The sequence below is a fragment of the Macaca fascicularis genome, chromosome 11, assembly GCF_037993035.2.
Source record: "Macaca fascicularis isolate 582-1 chromosome 11, T2T-MFA8v1.1".
Classification (NCBI taxonomy): Eukaryota; Metazoa; Chordata; class Mammalia; order Primates; family Cercopithecidae; genus Macaca; species Macaca fascicularis.
In genome coordinates, this window is record NC_088385.1 from 3,399,045 (window position 1) to 3,417,852 (window position 18,808).

Genomic DNA, 18,808 nt, shown 5'->3' on the forward strand with positions numbered 1-18,808 from the left:
TTACTAGCTCTCCCCTTGGGCACCTAACTTCAGCCTCTGGGGACTACACTTTCTTTTGTCAGTGGGGATAATATCTACCTTGCCTGTGCCGTAGGGGTATGTCGGTCAGGGTCTCCGTGGAAACAGAAAGTACTCTTAAACTAGGTGACTTAAGGAGGGTTTCGTAAAGATGCAGACAGGGTTTAAGGAAGCCAGCAAGGACCCCAGGGTAGCAGCTGTGTGGATCTGTTACTGGTAAAGGCTGGAGGAACTAAGTGAGGGGCATCCTTGGAGTCAGAGAGCAGCTATGTGGAGAGGGCCATGGCGCAGACATGTGGCCTTGGGCAGCAAGAAGCAGCCAGTCTACACCCACCCTGTGTGCTGGAGTTGGGGAGTGGACGCCCCACCTCTCTCTCCTCGGCTCCAGCCACAGACGTCCTGCTAGTGCTGCCCATTGGCCGGCCCAAGCGGGAAGCAAGTTCAGCTTCCTGGAGCACCAGGCCCGGGGAGAGGGGAGGAGAGTGGGTCTGAGGATAGACGTCAACTGCCCAGCACCTAGGAGTCCCCTTAAAACTCCATGATGATATGAAGTGTTATTCTAGGGAGAGGGTGAAACCAAAACACAGATCCAGTTTTTTACTTAAAATTCTCACAGACTCCAGTGTTGCAAGAGCTCAGACGAGCAGACGTGGTGGGCAGGAGGGTGGTCCTGGGAGCTGCCACAGATGTGAACTGGGCCTCTGAGAAGGGATGAAATTTGGATAGATCAGGGGTCAGCCAACTTCTTCTTGAAAGGGCCAGAGAGTGAATATCAAAGGCTTTGCAGGCCACACAGAGCCTCTACTGAAACTACTCCCCTCCACTGCTGTGGCGTGAGAACGGTGGTAGACGACACACACAGGGCAGAGCAGTCCCGGGAGGACTCAAAAAGACAGGGCAGGCTGCAGTGCGCTGACCCCTGGAATACGTGCAGGGAGGTGGACAGGCACTCCAGGGGCAGGGCATGACGTAGGGCCCTGTGCATGGGAAAGACCGGAGGTTGGAAGGGAGCCAGCATGTTGAAGGGTGGTGAGGAGGGCAACCCAGCGTGGACGGAGTTTCTGCAGGAAGTCTCGGGACATGAGAGGGTGCCGACGGTGTCTTAGTCGGCCAGGGCTGCCTACCAGCGTATCACAGACCCAGGGACTGGAACAGCAGGAACCGATTTTGTCAGTCTAGAGGCTGGAAGTCTGAGATCAAGGTCCTGGCAGGCTTGGTTCCTCCTGAGGGTCGCGAGGGAAAAGGGGTCAGTCCCCAGGCCTCTCTCTGGCTTGCAGGTGGCTGTCTTGTCTCTGCATCTTCACATCGTCTTCCCTCTGTACCTGTCAGTGGGCACTGTTGTTCTGCTCATAAGGATCCAGTCACACTGGATTCAGCCTGCCCTCATGACCTCATGTTAATCTAATGACCTCCTTCAAGACTCTGTCTCCAAATATGGCCACGCTCAGAGGCACGGGGGGCTGGGACTTCAGCATCTGAATTTCCGAGGAGACATAACTCAACTCATAGCAGATAAGATGAAGCCAAATTACAGGGCGTTTTAGATACCAGATTGGAGTCAATGAGGTAGGAAATGAGGAATCCTTTTGCTTGTTAACCGTAAGTCTGATTAGTACGTTGAGAAAATAAATACAAATTATGCCACTCATATACAAAAAAATGTAGTAAGATGGGCACCTGGCCAAGTATATGGCAAAGTCGATTCCTCACTTCCATCCTGGAGTGCCTGGAAGCCTGGACACTGGATCCCAGCAGACTGGTGACCTGGACTCAGCCGTTGGCCTTGTATGACATCCCACCACCCTGGAGAAGTTTGGGTGGGGCAAGCAGTGCTCCCGATACCCCTAGCCACTGCCTGGGATGTCTGGGCCTGAGGCATCAACCCTCTTCCTCCCAGAGGAGGCGTAAGATTGACAGCAGCTGGTGAGCTCTCTGGCCTTGGATAACGAGCTACCGGCTAAGTTCCGGAATACAGACGGGGCATTTTTCTTAGCAAATCTCATGAGAGGCCAGCCGCTCCTGCTGACAGGCACATCAGGACATTACAAAGCTCCATCCCTGGGACAAAGTCAAAGCTATTTTGGGTGACCAAAGGTTTCGGAACTAGGCAGATTGTTTCATCTCGCCCCACATCCATCCCTCGTTCTCTCATGTGGAGCTTTGCTCTGGTGCCACTCACTCAGTCATGACACATAAAAAGCTCTGAGACGGGGGCCTCAGGAACAGGCCGGATACTCTCTAGCAGGATGGTCCTCCCTGTCCTGCCAGTCTCAGGACGGGAAGGAAGGGAGTCAGGATGTGGCAGGGAGGAAGGAAATGAGACTACAGCAGCGGGCACCAAAGAAGATTTTGCTGTTTCCTTCGTGGATTTCTTGCTGTCACCTTAGTGCCTTTTTTTCTTTTTTATCAAAACTAAAGTGGTTCTGACTCTCAATCCTTTGCCAAAACCCCTTCTGGAGTCATTTTTTATTCATGTGGATGACTTTGGTCATCTTTGGACACATCATGCTGGCCTCATGGTGGCTAAATGAGATCCAATTTCTTTTTAAGGAGAACATGAGTGTTCGCACACTGGCATAGCCTGCAGCAGATTCACTACGTGGAGACTTGCTTTCAGCAATATAGGGAACTGTCAAGAGAGTCATTCATTTTATAGAGAGCTCACTTCCTATGGGGAAAAGTGAGGCTTGTGTGCTCTAAGCCTGCCCATTCTCTGTTGACCACAGCTGTAGAAAGGCTGGCCCGCTGATCACTGCAGCCATACTTTCAAAGCACCACCTGGTGTTTAATGGAGGATTCCCAAATTTCAGTGAGTAAACCCTCAGAGGGTTTGCAAACCCAAACACCAAGGAAGGTCAATCTACACAATGGCTTAGCTCTAGTCCTCCCCCACTAGCACAGCTGGCATGCTTCCGGTTTCAAGAGATTATCCCAGGGAGAAAATGACTTTTTATAATCTCCCCAGTAGTCACACAACTATTCCCAAAGCAGGTCAGGGGAGACATTGGTTGCCATAAGACAGTAACTGGGCACCTCTCTTGAGACATAGAAATAGTCCTACTAAGCACTGTTCAAGCAAGAGTGGCCACCAAGAGTATATGTTTGTGGGGTCGGGGGGAGAAGACACTAATTAAAGGATGTAATCAGTTATTGGCAAGTTGGCCATACAACTTGCTGTAGCGGTTGATAATATTACGAAAAATGCAATGATGTTAGCCATCTTGAGCTACCAGCCAAGTTCCAGAATACAGACTGGGCATTTTCTTAGCAAATCTCCTGAGAGGCCAGCCACTCCTGCTGGCAGATGTTTCTTACACTTTCAAAGAAATCTCATTTTCTTGTGGAGTCTTCTCAGCAGAAGCAAGGGACTGGAGAGCCCAGAGAAACACATTTGGTCCACAGCACTTGGTAAGAGGGAAGTTAGAAAATTGGAAAACAAGCTTCCTGTCTAGCTTTCTTCCCCAGCATTCTCCTTCCCAGATCCATTCGATAAAGCATATTGTGCCTTATAAAGGATGTACTAGTATGACATTGCCTGCAGATGAGCAGACAATCAAGCTTCACTTCTAAGGACATTGGAGTAAGTTGTCTTTAGAGAAAAGGTGCCCCTTAGTTTCCAACCAACTCCTCATTTGAATGGCCGAGGGAGGGGTCAGGCTTTCCATCTCATCCATTGAATAAGTATCCAGCATTCATGATTCTAAACTTTCAACAATTTGGACATTCAGCTTCCTAGAAGTTTTCCTTGAGGAATCAGCTTTGATACCACTATGTAATCCCTTGATAATAGGAACACAAACACCATTTCACCATTTTATTCCTGCAGGTGCTTGTGGGATAAACTATCACAAATTAATAGGCACTAATGTGTTCATATAGTGCTTCTTCCAGGTGAGATATTTTTATTTCAGAAAGGAACTTTAGATACATGCCATGCCCCAAAAGAAAGATCTGAGACTTCCGTGAACCATCCAGGGAGATGATTTAGTTGCTCTTCAGATCATTTTTCCATACAGGTGACTGCCAACTTGGTCCCCATGAAAGACCAACCCTGGTCAAATTCAGGTTTATAAAGTGATCATACAGTCGCTTCTGAAATTGGACAAGATAGGACACTTAGGATGTCAGAGCCAAAAGCTGAATAACGCTTCTGCATGGAAGGTGTCAATGTTCTGGACTCTCCACCACTAAGTGGGGCTCTCATCCCCTCAGACAGCCACCACACAGATAGAAACTTGGAGACTGGCAGCCTACATCTACCCCCTACATCTCCAGATAAAAGACCATTCATTATGAGAGTCCCATGTTAGTGACTGTTTGAGACATGCCTTTCCCTAGAAGGGAAACTTGAACCAAGTGGCTCATTTCAGCTCCTAACTCTCAGTGCTTTTTGCATGTGGGATTTCTGAGAAGTGAAAAAAAAAAAAACCCTGCCAGTTATGAAGTTTCTGTGCATTCCACACTTTGTACCTTAAAGACGAGTGTGTGAGACACAGCCCTTCAGGTTAAAAATAGGTATGGCCCTTTTCTATCACTAGCCAGTCTCCAAAATTCTCCTTACCAGGCAACATCCAAGGAAGTCCATTGAGTATAATCTGCGTTCTAGGAGAAGAGGATGAAATATAGAAAAACCTAAGACTTGGGTTGCCCCTCCCCTCATGCCTTTCCCGGAAGTGATGGGGCCGCCCATGAGTTCAGCCGGGCACATGCTTCCTTCTGTGAGTGGTGACCGACTTCCCGCCTGCATTCGCTGCCACTCATTAATATTAGGTTGGTGCAAAAGAAATTGTGATTTCAGATTGTGAATTTTAAATCATTATAACTAGGCTCAAACACATCTTTATTAATCAAAATAGGAACCATTACAATCAACACATTTTTGCCAACAAGAGATGAGATTTGTATTCCTATTACGTAAAAATCCATGCTTCCAGATTCAACAAACTCTTGGAACGCATTTTCCCTGCAAAAAGTCGAGATGCTTGAAGAAGTGGTGGTTGGATGGCAAGAGGTCAGGTGAATATGGCAGATGAGGCAAAACTTTGTAGCCCAATTGGTTCAACTTTTAAAGCATTGGTTGTGCGACACGCGGTCCTGCATTGTTGTGGAAAAGAATTGGGCCCTTTCTGTTGGCCAATGCCAGCTGCAGGCATTGCAGTTTTTGATGCATCTCATTGATTTGCTGAGAATGCTTCTTAGATGTAATGGTTTCGCTGGGATTCAGAAAGCTGTGGTGAATCACACTAACAGCAGACCACTAAACAGTGATCATGACTTTTTTTTGGTGTAAGTTTGGCTTTGGGAAGTGCTTTGGAGCTTCTTCTCCCTCCAGCCACTGAGCTGGTCATTGCTGGTTGTCATATAAAATCGACTTTTCCTCACACATCACAATTTGATCAAGAAATAGTTCGTTGTTGTTGAGTAGAATAAGAGAAGATGACATTTCAAAACAATGTGTTTTTTTGTTTGTTTGTTTTTTGTTTTGTTTTGTTTTTGCTCAGCTCATGAGGCACCTACTTATCGAGCTTTTTCACCTTTCAGTAAGCTTCAAATGCCAAACAACCATAGAATGGTTGACATTGAGTTATTCAGCAACTTCTCGTGTAGTTGTAAGAGGATCAGCTTCGATGATGGCTCTCCATTGGTCGTCATCAACTTCCCATGGCCTGCCATTATGCTCCTCATCTTCTTCATTATGCTCCTCGTCTTTACAAAACTTTTTGAACCACCACTGTGGTGGATGTTCATTAGCAGTTCCTGGGCCAAATGAGCTGTTGATGTTGCAAGTTGTCTCCACTGCTTTATGACCCAAATCACTCGAATTTGCTCTTTGTCTAACATCATTTCCATAGTCTAAAATAAACATGAAATAAACAGCAAGTAATACATCATTCACAAAAAAAAAAGAGAAATGCCCATTAAAATGAAGTATAACATAACCAAATTTATTTAAGAACATATTTCAATACCAAACGGCAAATTCCAACAATGCAAAAACCACAATTCCTTTTGCACCCTGCATAGTGACCTTGCAGAGGCACAGCTCATGCCAGTTCTTTCAGATGAAATGGGAAAACTTTATCTGAGCAATTAGCTAAAGCACTTGACATCCAGAACTCCAAGTCCATACAGAACATCCCCTTCCGCATGCAGTGATTAGTGTCTTCATGCTCTCCACTGCAATGGCTAGTGTCTTCACACTCTTCCATGTAGTAGCTGGAGTCTTCACACTCTCCTATGCAGTGGCTGGTGTCTTCACACTCTTCCATGCAGTAGCTGGAGTCTTCACACTCTGCTATGCAGTGGCTGGTGTCTTCACACTCTTCCATGTAGTGGCTGGTGTCTTCATGCTCTCCCATGCAGTGACTGGTGTCTTCACACTCTCCCATGCAGTGGCTGGTGTCTTCACACTCTTCCATGCAGTAGCTGGTGTCTTCACACTCTTCCATGTAGTAGCTGGTGTCTTCACACTCTTCCGTGCAGTGGCTGGTGTCTTCACACTCTCCCGTGCAGTGGCTGGAGTCTTCACATGCTCCCGTGCAGTGGCTGATGTCTTCATGCTCTCCCATGCAGTGACTGGTGTCTTCACACTCTTCCATGCAGTAGCTAGGGTCTTCACACTCTCCTAAGCAGTGGCTGGTGTCTTCACATTCTTCCATGCAGTAGCTGGGGTCTTCACACTCTCCCGTTCAGTAGCCGGGGTCTTCACACTCTCCCGTGCAGTGACTGGTGTCTTCACACTCTTCCGTGCAGTAGCTGGGGTCTTCACACTCTCCCATGCAGTGGCTGGTGTCTTCACACTCTTCCATGCAGTAGCTAGGGTCTTCACACTCTCCCATGCAGTGGCTGGTGTCTTCACACTCTTCCATGCAGTAGCTAGGGTCTTCACACTCTCCCGTGCAGTGGATGGTGTCTTCACACTCTCCCATGCAGTGGCTGGTGTCTTCACACTCTTCCATGCAGTAGCTAGGGTCTTCACACTCTCCCGTGCAGTAGCTGGGGTCTTCACACTCTCCCGTGCAGTGGCTGGTGTCTTCACACTCTCCCATGCAGTGACTGGTGTCTTCATGCTCTCCCATGCAGTGGCTGGTGTCTTCACACTCTTCCATGCAGTGGCTGGTGTCTTCATGCTCTCCTGTGCAGTGGCTGGAGTCTTCACACCCTCCTGTGCAGTGGCTAGTGTCTTCACACTCTTCTGGAGCACTCTCCTCTTCAGCTGTAGCCCAGACCCAGCAGAACTCACAGAATTCTTCTCCCTTATTTACAAACTTCCTCAAATGACCACCCATTGACAGGCAATTTAACAACTTATTGGCCCATTTAATTAAAAGCAGACACATATATGTTTTGGGTATGAGCCCTAGGACTTTGATGGGTCTTTGCTGAATAGAATTGAATTATTGGCTGGGCGCGGTGGTTCACACCTGTAATCCCAGCACTTTGGGAGGCCGAGGCGGGCAGATCACGCGGTCAGGAGATCGAGACCATCCTGGCTAACACAGCGAAAGCCCGTCTCTACTAAAAATACAAAAAAGTAGCCAGGCATGGTGGCGGGCGCCTGTAGTCCCAGCTACTTGGGAGGCTGAGGCAGGAGAATGGTGTGAACCCGGGAGGTGGAGCTTGCAGTGAGCCAAGATTGTGCCACTGCACTCCAGCCTGGGCGACAGAGCGAGACTCTGTCTCAAAAAAATAAATAAATAAATAAAAAGAATGGAATTTTGAACTGAACAAAGGAGCAAGCAGGTCAATGGGTTGTTTTTCCACCTGCGAGTGACTCTATCCAGGTGCAAATAGCAAGGAAACCTTTGAATCCACTACAGGTGAAAGTTTTGCAGTGTGGTCCCATGTGAGGGAGGAGACAAGTCACCTGGCTATTGGGTAGGGATGAAGAGGATACCAGGGCTACGGCTAGACTTTAGCAGTGACCCCACTTGAGCCTGCAAAGGGCAACAGCTCCCTAAGGAAGCAGCAGGGATGAGTGCCAGCCCCCTCCTAGGAAGCCCTCTCAAAGTCTTTCATTAGATATGCCAGATAGCCTCTCTCTCCTGGAGTAATTCCTTCTCTCCAGGGTCATCATTTGTTTTGTGATGTTAATTCATGTGAGTTGGGGGTTTGGTTCTATTTTGTTGTTTTCCTATATGTTTTGATTTATTGCTTTGAATTTTTTTTGTTTATTTTCTGTGATAAAAATGGATGTTCTATGTGAAAGCTGAGTTCCTTGTTTCTTTCTTTTGCCCGTGGCTGACTGCGTGTGCTCTGTTGATGTCTTGTTCCTGGTTCTTGACACTGACCATCTTGTCTGTGAAAGGAGGCACTCCGGCGGGCATGCTTGATCAGAAGAAAGGGAAGTTTGCTTGGTTTAGTCATTCCACAGAAACCCATGGTAATGTCGCCCTGTGCTGTGTGTGTGTAAATGTGTATGGGTGCATACCAGACAGAACGGGAGGGTGTTTCTCGTGATGGCTTGTGCCGCAGTAGTTCTGTGTGTGTGCATATATGTGTACGTATATATGTTGTGTGTGTGTCCGTGTGTTTGTGAAGGGATGGCAACCTGTCCCCCTCAACGCCACTGCCTTGTCATTGCTTCATATGTATAAAGTCAGTGGGTGTGACAACTGGCAGAGCCGTTCCTCCAGGAGCTCTTCCTTTGGGCAGTGCTGGCCTGGAGTAAGGACACTGTGAATGCGCGGTTGGAACCAGTACAGGCAGTGCCTCAATTTAGAAGGTGCTGTCCTTATTTCTAGCGCCCAGGCCTGCCCCTCCAAGTTCATTTGTCTTTCCAAGCCTAGCACCGCCACCTCCACAGCACTGTACTCACACGTAAGGCTCTGGGAACCAAGTGTCACAAAGTCATAGAACTTTTTCTACATGGCCTGGCCTTTCAAGCAAGGATGTCCAGAGGGTGGAGAGCTAAAAAATAAAAAATTAAAATTAAAAAATCTTAGGGCCGAGATGGCTGGAGATAGACGGATTGGAAGACTGAGAGTGCTTCCATTTTATGGCTCCCTTAGTGTGGTTTGAGCAGGGCCCTTGGCAAGCTCTGAAGGTCCATTTTCCCAGCTCCCAGGCCTGAAACTATCCCTAAGGGCTGGTCTCACCAGCCCCTCCAGACTTCAGACTATAAAGTGAGTGTAATGCTATGGAATTCAGTGCCCCTGTTTGGCTACTCACTGCCTTCCTGTGGTGCTCCCAGAGCCTAGTAGGCTATAAGAAGCTTGTCTTTGCCAAGGGTGTAGAGTGCAGAGGCTGTTGAGACTGGGGCACTCAGGATGAACATGGTGCAGGGGGTGTGACACTTGTGCCCTGGTCCCAGGCCTCCTCGAACACACCGCGTAACTGCGGGCATCACATCCCTTCTCTGGCCTCGCTTTCCTCTCCTGCAGAGTGAGGAGGACGAGTTAGAGCCAGAAAGTTTCTAAAGCCTCACCCAGCTCTACAGTTCTATGAAATGACATCCGGATTTTTTTAAATTCAATTTTATTAAAAAGGTCAGAGAGGTCTCTCATACACAACAGTCAAACATACGGTAAGTCGTGGACTTTGTTTGTATCTTCCATGTGCTTGAAATGATTCTCTTCCCACCAACCTGCCTTGTCTTAATCCGAAGGAAAGGACACCGGGAAAAATCCACATCCGTCAACATTATCCATACGACCAGTAGAAGTGTTTCTTGGGCGCTGGCAGCCTCACGGGGACTTGTCACCGGAGGCCGCTCTCTCACTAACAGCAGATTCTGTGTCTGCTGAGGGCTGGTGGCTTTCTCAGCAGATGAGGGGTTCTATTCTGGAGGAACGGCAGAACCAGGACCAAGCATACGATGGCCACTCTAAAGGATAAGGGTTACAGAACTAAGGAACGCATTGTGTCATAGTAAGAGAGTGATGGAAGGTGAAGAAAAATTATTTGAGTTAAACTTTTATTTAGAAGAAAAAAATAATAATAATAATAATAATAATGACTTCTTTCAGGCCACCAAACTGGGTTCTAAGCTAGAAAACTCCCATCGTTCTGGAAATTCAGCCCACAGCTGCCTTGGGAGGAGGGTGGACAAGTTGAATTAAACAGCTTATATCCAAGTCAACCTGTTGACATGGGAATGTCAGGGTGGCTGAAAGGGGAAATAGTATCCGTACAGGCTGTCTTCTGACCACAATTAAACATAATCGTGTGGACTGCACACTTCCACTCCTCACTCCTGATGTCTCCAGGGCTAGTTTGAGTCTCAGTGCGCGGCTCTGGGAATGGCCGTTTCCCTCAAGCCCTCTGTCTCAGTCGTGCTCCTGGGAGTAACCGACTGCCGGAAAGGGGAGGCCTCCGTCCACCCAGCAGCAAGCACGCCCTTTCTACAAACAGGCTGGTCCCTGTTCTTGGAGATGAAGCCCCTTAGAGATGGTGGGTGGGATGAAGTAAGGAAAATGATATATTTTCACGAAAGCTCCTCTTTCTATGGCAAGTGGTAGTTGCAAATGGAAAAGGCTCTGCAGCTTCTTCCAGTCCACAGAGTGGAGAGGAGAGATTCAGTGGTCAGTTTTTTCAGGATGTATCCTGTAAGGTAAAATGCTCTTATTACCAGATGTCCTCCCATACTTCCATTAGTTTACAGTGCTCTTGGCAGCAGAACCTGCCCTGGACAAGCAGCAGGCGTGTCAGTCAAGGGGATCCGTGCGGATTAGCCAGCCAGTGCACACAGGCTCTCTTTCTGTCAACCCGCACTGGGTCTTGCGGTGAGCGTGTTGCAAACTAATGCTCTTCTGTTCCCTTCTCTCCCCACCCTCAATGCCTTGCTCTGCTTCCCTTTGACTCTTGCAGTGAGCATGCCCACCAGTGAGACCGAGTCCGTCAACACCGAAAACGTGGCTGGAGGTGACATCGAGGGAGAAAACTGCGGGGCCAGGCTGGCGTGAGTAGGCACGGCGAGCCCAGGGGCTGGGGCTTTTTCCGGAGCACGGGTGGAAAAGCTGCATCTGGAAATCACAATGGGCTGGCTCATCACTGGGAAAGGCAGAGATTAGAGCCGGTGGCAAGAAACAAACCTCAGGTGGGAACCAAGATGGGGAGCAGAGGGCTCTGGGGTGAGGATGGCCCTGGCTGGGGGTGAGTCTTAAAATCAAGGCTCGTCTTCAATTCAGCACTTCTTCGGGGGCACTGACTCTTGGGTTTTGAGCTACTTTTCTTCACATCTGAGAAATATAGAGGGGGTGTGTGTAGGGGGCGGCCCCGAAGTCTGTTTCTTTCACTCCAGTCCCTTTCACCCCTCTTCAAAGAGATGACGAGGTTAGGGTCCTGAGTCCTGCCGGCCACCCCTTCCATTCTGATAAACGTGACCTGGGAGGGAAGCAGACAGGTGAGAAGATGCGCTGGGAGATGACCGGCATGTGGGTCCTTACCTGAAGCTCTGTCATCCTGCCAGTAAGGGGAGCAGAAGTGCAGTGGAGCCTGCTGTTCTGTTGCCTTGGGGCGTCACGACTGTAAACTCACCCTGGCCGCTGGAAGAACTGCAAACAGAGGCTCTGAGTCAGCCCAGTCCCGGATACAGTGCATTTCTGAATCGCTCCATCTGGGAGGCAGCATCCCCCCTCCCTCCTCGTCTGTGGAATGACGGAGAGCCTGGGCGAGCACAGCCCTTTCACAACGCTGAGCTGTGAAAGAGTCTAAACCAGCAATGCCGGCCTTGAGCCCATGTGGGGGAAGGAGAATGAGGATGAGGCCAGAGCAGCCCTCACAGCCGCTGTCTCCAGGGAGCATCGGGCTTCAGTATCACTCACTCTGACAGCGGCACCAGGGCGTCTGCACTGCAGATTTCTCAGCATTGTCGGGAAGCAATTCTTGTCAAAATGTTGTTAACATACGATGCTAATTACATGTTTAAGCAGCAGTGCAAACCTCTTCTTTTGGAATCGTACAAAACAAGTACTTGAGTTTCTGGCAGTAGGTCCCAAACAGCAACTCAAGGAAAGGCCCGTAGGAAGCCTTCAAAGTCCGTCAGCTCTAGGCCTTTCTGTCGTCTTGCCACCAAGACGAGGCTTAGAGAGATGATCAAAGGCCCTGCAACTCTGGCTGTTGAGCAGGCCTGAGTCACATACCAGGAGCCACCAGGGAGCTGGCACCAGGAAGTCACCGGACAGTACATTTCAGGAGAGCCTGAGGCTCTGTTAGGAAGGAAACATGATACTCCCCTGCGGATGGAGGCTGGCAGTCTCCAGTGGATCTGTCGTTTGCTCAGAGCACGTGCTCTGCAGCCTGGAGAGCGTTGCAGAAATGGTCCCTGTTATCCCCATGTTTAGCCACATTCGTACTCTGTGCATACAAAATGCTGAGTCACATGCCAGAATTATAATACGCCCCTAATAAAATGTGGTCTTTCCCCATCTCCTGACCTCCCACCCTGCCCCAGACAATGATGGGCCAAGACTCTGCCAGCATTCCTGGTGGGAGAAGTAGCACGGGAACTGAGACTGAGTGTGATGGTCTGAGGGGACAGTGAGTGACCAGGATCTTTAAAGCTAAGGGTTAAAAGTCTTATGTAATAAGATGAGGTCACGACGAGGACTGCTATGTAGTAAGAAGGCCTGGATGGAGATGGTTCCTGTTGGGGGAAGGGAGGAAAGAACTACAGCATGGTATTTCATGGCAGCAGGGGCAGGCAGGTGGAGGTAATGAAGAGGAAGGAGCCATCACAGTTAGGGAAGAGGATAATGAGGCGGAAGTGAAATCTGAAGCAGGACCCCAGTTGGAGTGACCTGCAGGTATCACGGAGACCACGAGATACGGAGGTCCGAGGCTCAGCTCTGGACAGGGGTGGCCACACATGTTTGAGGTTGCCGGGATGAAAACCACCAACGAGGTGATAGGACGGGGTTGTTCAGAGCGAAGTGGAAAACAGAAGACCAAGGGCTGAATCTTGGGAAATGGACACACAGAAGAAGACCAAGCAAGCAAAACAGACAAAGGAACGTTAGGAGAACAGGCAGCAGCGCCAGCCTGGAAGTGCGGGGGGAGGAATTTCAGGACAGAGCTGTTGATCTGTGCATTCGTTCCACAGTCTGCCCAGCTGGGTGCTAGGCTAGGTGGTGGTGACACACAACAGGGGAGGAAATTGACGCCATCATACTGGAGCTCACGGTCTAGTGTGGGAGAGACGCTGTGCAAATAAATAGGCAACTCTAAATTGGGGTAAGTGTTGAGAAGGAAAAGTAAGTGTAAGGTCGGGCTGATAACAAAGGTTTCTGGTTTGGACTGGCAGGTTAGGAAAGCCTTCTTTGCAGAATTAAAATTCCAGCTGAGAACAGAAGGATGGACATGAGTTATTGAGGGCCTGGCAGACCCTTAACCATTTGGGTCTGCATCAGAAGAGTGTGAGAAGTCGCTGAAGGGCGTTCCAAACAGAGCTGAGCGGGAGGTTGATTTGGTTAGTTTGGAGCTCCTGAAGGATCACTGCGATGTCAGGAAAAGAGCAGGGAGAAATGAGAAGCCGAAAGAGCCTGGCGCAGGTGCGAGGTAGCGTGGCGGCAGCTCGGGCTGCAGAGGGAAAGAGGGGCTGTGCTGTGTGTGTGTTCTGGTGTGCTACCCCCTAAGGGTTGCAGGGCTCTGGTCTTGGGAGTCGGTCTCAGTGAGGGAGAAGGGGTGGAAATGGGCCAGAACAGGGTGCTCACTCAGGCAGTGAGGCCATGGACAGGGAGGAAGATGGGAGCATGTGAAGAGGAGTAGCATGAGTGTGGGAAGTGCTGGCCTTCGTTGTAATAAAAGCTAGGGCAAGCTTCAAGGCAAGGAAGAAGTCACAGAGCAGGAAGAGGCGAAACCAGCTGGAGGGGAAGCAGGTGCTTACAGGAAGGCATTGCTTCTGAAGAGGAAAAGGGCGACAGCAAAGACAGTTTGAGGCACTGAACTTGCTCAGGAAAGAGGAGTTTCTGTGCGCCTGGGACTAATTGGAAAATGAAAGAAGAGGAGTCCCAGAGTCTAGTGCCCATCAACCTCCAGCTAGCCCTGGGATCTTGGCCAAAGCGCTCTGCCCTGGGCCTCAGCCTCATCCTCTGGGAAAAAGAAGGGTCGGACTGACGTCTCAGCAGAGGCTGGGGCAGGGGGCGGAAACCACCTGCAGCGGTGCAAGATTTCATGTGAAGAAAGCATTCTACACCTGGAGAAACTGCAAACTGTAGGTCCACATGGTATCTAAGGGTCCCTTCCAGCTCTCAAGGCCTACAGTTCTGTAAAGAAGATAGAATCAGAAACAGGCTCTGATGAAGGGGTCAGTGATAGGAGTCACTCCGAATGAGCTCAGCCATCTCATCTCCCAAAGCAAGGGTCAGGGGCCACAGGAACTTGAAGGACAGTACGGAGACTGAAACCAGTGAGTCATCGAGAGGTTGCCCAAAGGTTCCTGGGCAGCACTGATGCCGCGGTGGAGACTGATATCATAAATGTGCAGTCAGCCATATTTTTGGCAGACTCTGCAGCCTGAGAGCACTAAAAAGAGACAGCGGGGTGACCCAGGGTGGGGCTTAGCCATGCAGGCACAGCAGAAGGCCCAGGCGGTGTGGAGTCTCTGTGGTATTGAGGGCAACGTTGTCATGACTGTAGTCAAGCCTGGTGTTAAAGGGTGTGAGTGATGGGGAGGATCCAGTGAGGACAAAGGTTGGGTCCTCTGAAAGAGCAGGAGGGATCATAGAAAGGGAGGCTCTGGCCAGAGCCATGGAGCATCTGAGCTCAGGACCCAGGAGTGGAAGGAATCCTATGCCGTGGCAAGGGCAGGATGTGACCCTCCCAATAATAAGAGCTGTGCTGGAGAGGAAGTCCCAGAGTTAAGGATGCTGAGTCAGATGCATTGTCAATGTGGATGATGACTGCAGTGCCATCTGACTTACGTTAAAGGCAAATTTGGGACAATTCAGGGAAATACTATTTTACACAGCAGGTAGTAAACATATGGTACTCGTTCCTCTAAGAAGAGGGGAGAGGCTGAAAATATAAATAGCTCTCAAGAAGTTCAAATATTTCTCAGATAATGACAAATGCAAACTGAGTAACTAGGGGAAAAAAAGAGTTTGGGGCTTGTCTCTAATTCTGAACCTGAAAAGCACAAAGGAAAATCATGGTCTCTCCGAAGGTTTGTCTTAGAGTCCTGGGTAGAGAAAGTATCTGGCGTTGCATGAACTTCAGTTCCCACCCACTGGAACTGTTCTGATGGTCTCGTGTTCCTTACCAGCCTTCTCTCCCTCCTCACTCTTCTTCAAGAATCTGCTCAACCTGAGGTAGGAATGGTGCCTCATTGGAACAACGATGGTGGAGAAAGGCAGGAAGCCTTCTGAGTGCACTGTGCATAGAGAAGCCAGAGCCCCCAGCTGTTCTCAGAGTTCTTTGGAGATTGTGAAGATCAGTAGCAGGGAGGCACTGGCCACAGTGAACCGGCCTAGGATGTGGACCAGCACCATGGCAACCAAGGCACCCAGGCTCCTGGCTTGCGTCCTCTCACTGCAGGAGCACCTTTCCAGCCCAGAACCCTGGGCCACCTCCCAGGAGGCAAAGAGGTCCTAGCATTAACTCCAAGGTGTGCAAAGGGAGCAGGAAGAACCAAGGAGTTCAGATGTCACGGAGTTCTCACCTCAGCTCCCCACGGGCATGGAGTTTTCCTCGGTCTCCAGACAAACGCCACTGAGCAGTGTCCTCCCCTTCTCCAGGAGAGGAGCCTGCCCGACATGGAACTTAGCCATTCGGCGGTTGCTTGTCAAAAGTGCCAGCCTTTAAAAGGGGATGAGGGTTTGGTCCCCGCGAACCTAAAATTGTGCTCACAATCCCAGAGAATAGCAACAATAGCAACAAAATCAGTCTTTAAGTGTGGTGCCCAGGCTTATCCATCCGGACCCGTCACAAAGCAGACAAGAAGGCTCTGTCCATTTCTTGCTCAGAATGTGCCCGGATGCCACAGAAGGACCTGCAGTCCACAACCATACTTGAAGCAGGACCTCCTTTTCCAGCACTCCCAGCGCCAGTCCTGCTTCCCAGGGTCATTTCCCTTGGAGACGAACACTCAGGGTTAGGTTTCCCCAGAGAGGAGCTTTTCAGAGCCCACTTGCACTTGTGACCGGCTTGCACTACGAGCAAGAGAACACGTCATGGCAAAGGACCGGTGGTCGTCATCAGGGGGCACCCCAGGCAGGACTACTGAGGTGTTTCTGAAAGAAGGCCTGGGGCCAGGCTAGGCTTGGAGTCGGAGTGACAAAGCTGAAGGCCGTGGTCACCCACTTGGGCTTATGGGTAACAGCAAGGAGAGACAACCACCCAAAAGCAGCCTGGGAAGACGCTGAAGGTCTAGGGCTCAGCATGGGCCCACTGGAGAAGAGAGCACCTGGGTTCCCCAGCACCCAGTTAGCAGCTGGGAAACATTCATTTGCTGGTTAAACTGTGGCTGTATATAACAGTGTTGCCCTGGGCTCCTAGTCCCCCTCCCACACACTGTTAACGTGTGATTAAACCCTCCAGCCCTCACAGGCAGTCTGTGGGGGTGGGATGAGGTTATTAGCTAACGGTTCGGAGCAGTAAAGGCACTTGGCTCTGATTCGCAGTGCCCCAGAGATATAATTATCTCATGCACGATGGCTTTGCCACCTGTCACATCTTCTGGCTTAATTTTTTTTAATAAGAAATAACGAGAGGGGCTGGCATGTTCTTGCTCTGCGACACAGCTCGCTGTGTGCCGGGCTGGGACGTGGCAGGCCTGCGGCAGTTGCCTCCCAGACTCCCTTCTCGTGTTTCTTCCCCATGCCTCTCCTTGTTGCTCCACCACTGTCTCCGTTGCCTTCTTCATCTCTAACTTGCGTTCTGTCCTTCTGCTTGTCCATCTGAACGTTGTCACCACCTGCACTATCCCCAGCGTTCACGCCCTTCTCCTAGCACCAAAGCCAAGCTGACAGGTGCCTTCTAATTACCTCAACTGCTTACATTCTCTCACTCTGTTTCTGTCTCTTTGGCTCAGCCTTCTCTCCTCCACACTTCTCTTTCAGTCTCTCCCGCCTGCCCTCTTCTCCCAGCCTCCTGCCTCCCGTGCACTCTTCCCTACGTGAACTAGGGAGGCTCAGGACTTCCTTGAAGGTTCCGCCTTTCCATGGAACCCCCTCCCTGTTCAATGACCCTTCCAGGCAGCCACCCTCACGCCCACCCTGAGCTTCTGCCCAGAAGTCCCCAGGTCTTCAGGACTGCACGTGACTGTCAGCATCCTGGGTTTCTCCTCTGAATCTGGGGCTGGCTCCTTAGGCCCCCTCTGTAGCTCTTGGGTGGGGGCTGTTGTGGCCCCTCCATTTCTGGCTGGCTCATTTTGCTGGTGTTCCCTTCATAACCCCACTCTAGCTGGGCTCTGGCAGACAGCTGTGAGGTCAGTGCTGACCTGTTCTTGCCTGTGATTTTTCTGCTATTGGGGTCCTCTTGTCATCAGGAGAGGCCTTTTCTTCCTCTGCAGCTTTTCTGAAGATACAGCTCTTCCTAACCTGACCTCATAGAACTTTCTAGGCAGACCCTGAGGACCTGGTACTCTCCCTCTACAGCAAGGATTGTACTTAGAAGATGCTAGCTGGGCCAGACCTCAGTCTCCACATTCAAATACATAGTGTTCTTTCTCTCCCAAGATGTTCTAATTCACACCATGCCTCCTTCCAGCACCTACACGAAGTTACCTGGGGAACATCAAATTTCCCTGGGACTGTTGAACATCTTTTAAATGCACGTGTGTTTGGTAACATTTCCTTTTTCTCTTTCAGCCACCGGATCTCCAAGTCAAAGTTCAGGTGAGTGAGACGCACACTGCTCTTCCTTCCTTCTACCACCAGCTCTGTCCTCAGCCACCCTGTTGGGTGGCCCAAGGTAATACCTATGAGTTGTCAGTAGGGTAAGGGGTATTCTTCTTAAGGGGTAACTACTTTCTGTATGGCCATTAAGAAAAAGCTTATGGCTCAGATCAGGCAAATAATCCAGTGGTTGACATTTGTTGAATGATCTTGGACCGTCCATCTTTTTGGCAGCAGTGTCCCTAGGAAGTTGTCAGACCAGATGTGTTTTCCTCCCTTCTAAGATGAAGTCCAGTTAAAAGAAACATAAAGTGAACCCTTGTGACTGTCATGACCTACTTCATGTTTATAGAACATGGTGAGATATGAACTATGATGATGATGGAAAGCACATAGGATTATGACACCCATCTGTGTCACTGCTCTTGACAACGACAGAACCTACAAAACGACCCAGGGTCCTCAGCCCCCGTCTGCCTCCCAGCCTCACTTCCTGCACTTCCGTGAAAATAACCTTTGTTCCTCCTACAGGGAACTTCTTGCAGTTATCTAAATGTTCCCTGTCCTGGTGCACATTGAGGCCCTTGCATGGAGCCGTTCCTCCACTTAAATCACCATGCCCCCAGGCCTTCATCTGGAGAACTCAGACTTCTGTTCAGACCCTCAGATGTTACTGCTTCCATGTTACTGCTTTCTCTCCTGTTTCGCTGGGAGTGGAAATACCTTCTGCAAACTCCAGGGAGAGTTACTCAGCTCCCCCTTCCCTGGTGCTTTGCTGATGTCCCTGTCACAGCACTCAGCAGTTCACACTCGGATTACTGGCTCACAGTCCCCTGCCCCCAGAGGCTCTGCCTGCATGCCTCACAGGGGTTACTTTCAGAGCACCCAGCTCAGTGCCTGTCCAGTGCTGAATGTCCATACATGTGTGTTGAATGAATTAGTGGACAGACGCGTGCAGGGAGAATGTGAATTCACTCCCACAAAGCGTGTATCTACCAAAAAATACTGGTTGCTTT

At 49.8% G+C, this 18,808-nt stretch overlaps 1 protein-coding gene across 36 annotated transcripts in view; it reads left to right on the top strand.

Moving 5' to 3' along the window:
- Window positions 1-18,808, top strand: part of CACNA1C (calcium voltage-gated channel subunit alpha1 C) — a 742,107-nt gene that overhangs the window by 579,610 nt on the left and 143,689 nt on the right. For all 36 annotated transcript variants that reach the window (XM_045366394.3, XM_045366391.3, XM_045366401.3 and 33 more), the window contains 2 exons: window positions 10,828-10,918; window positions 17,766-17,792. In XM_045366394.3, the coding sequence (XP_045222329.2) occupies window positions 10,828-10,918; window positions 17,766-17,792 (118 nt within the window). The remainder of the gene's footprint in view (window positions 1-10,827; window positions 10,919-17,765; window positions 17,793-18,808) is intronic.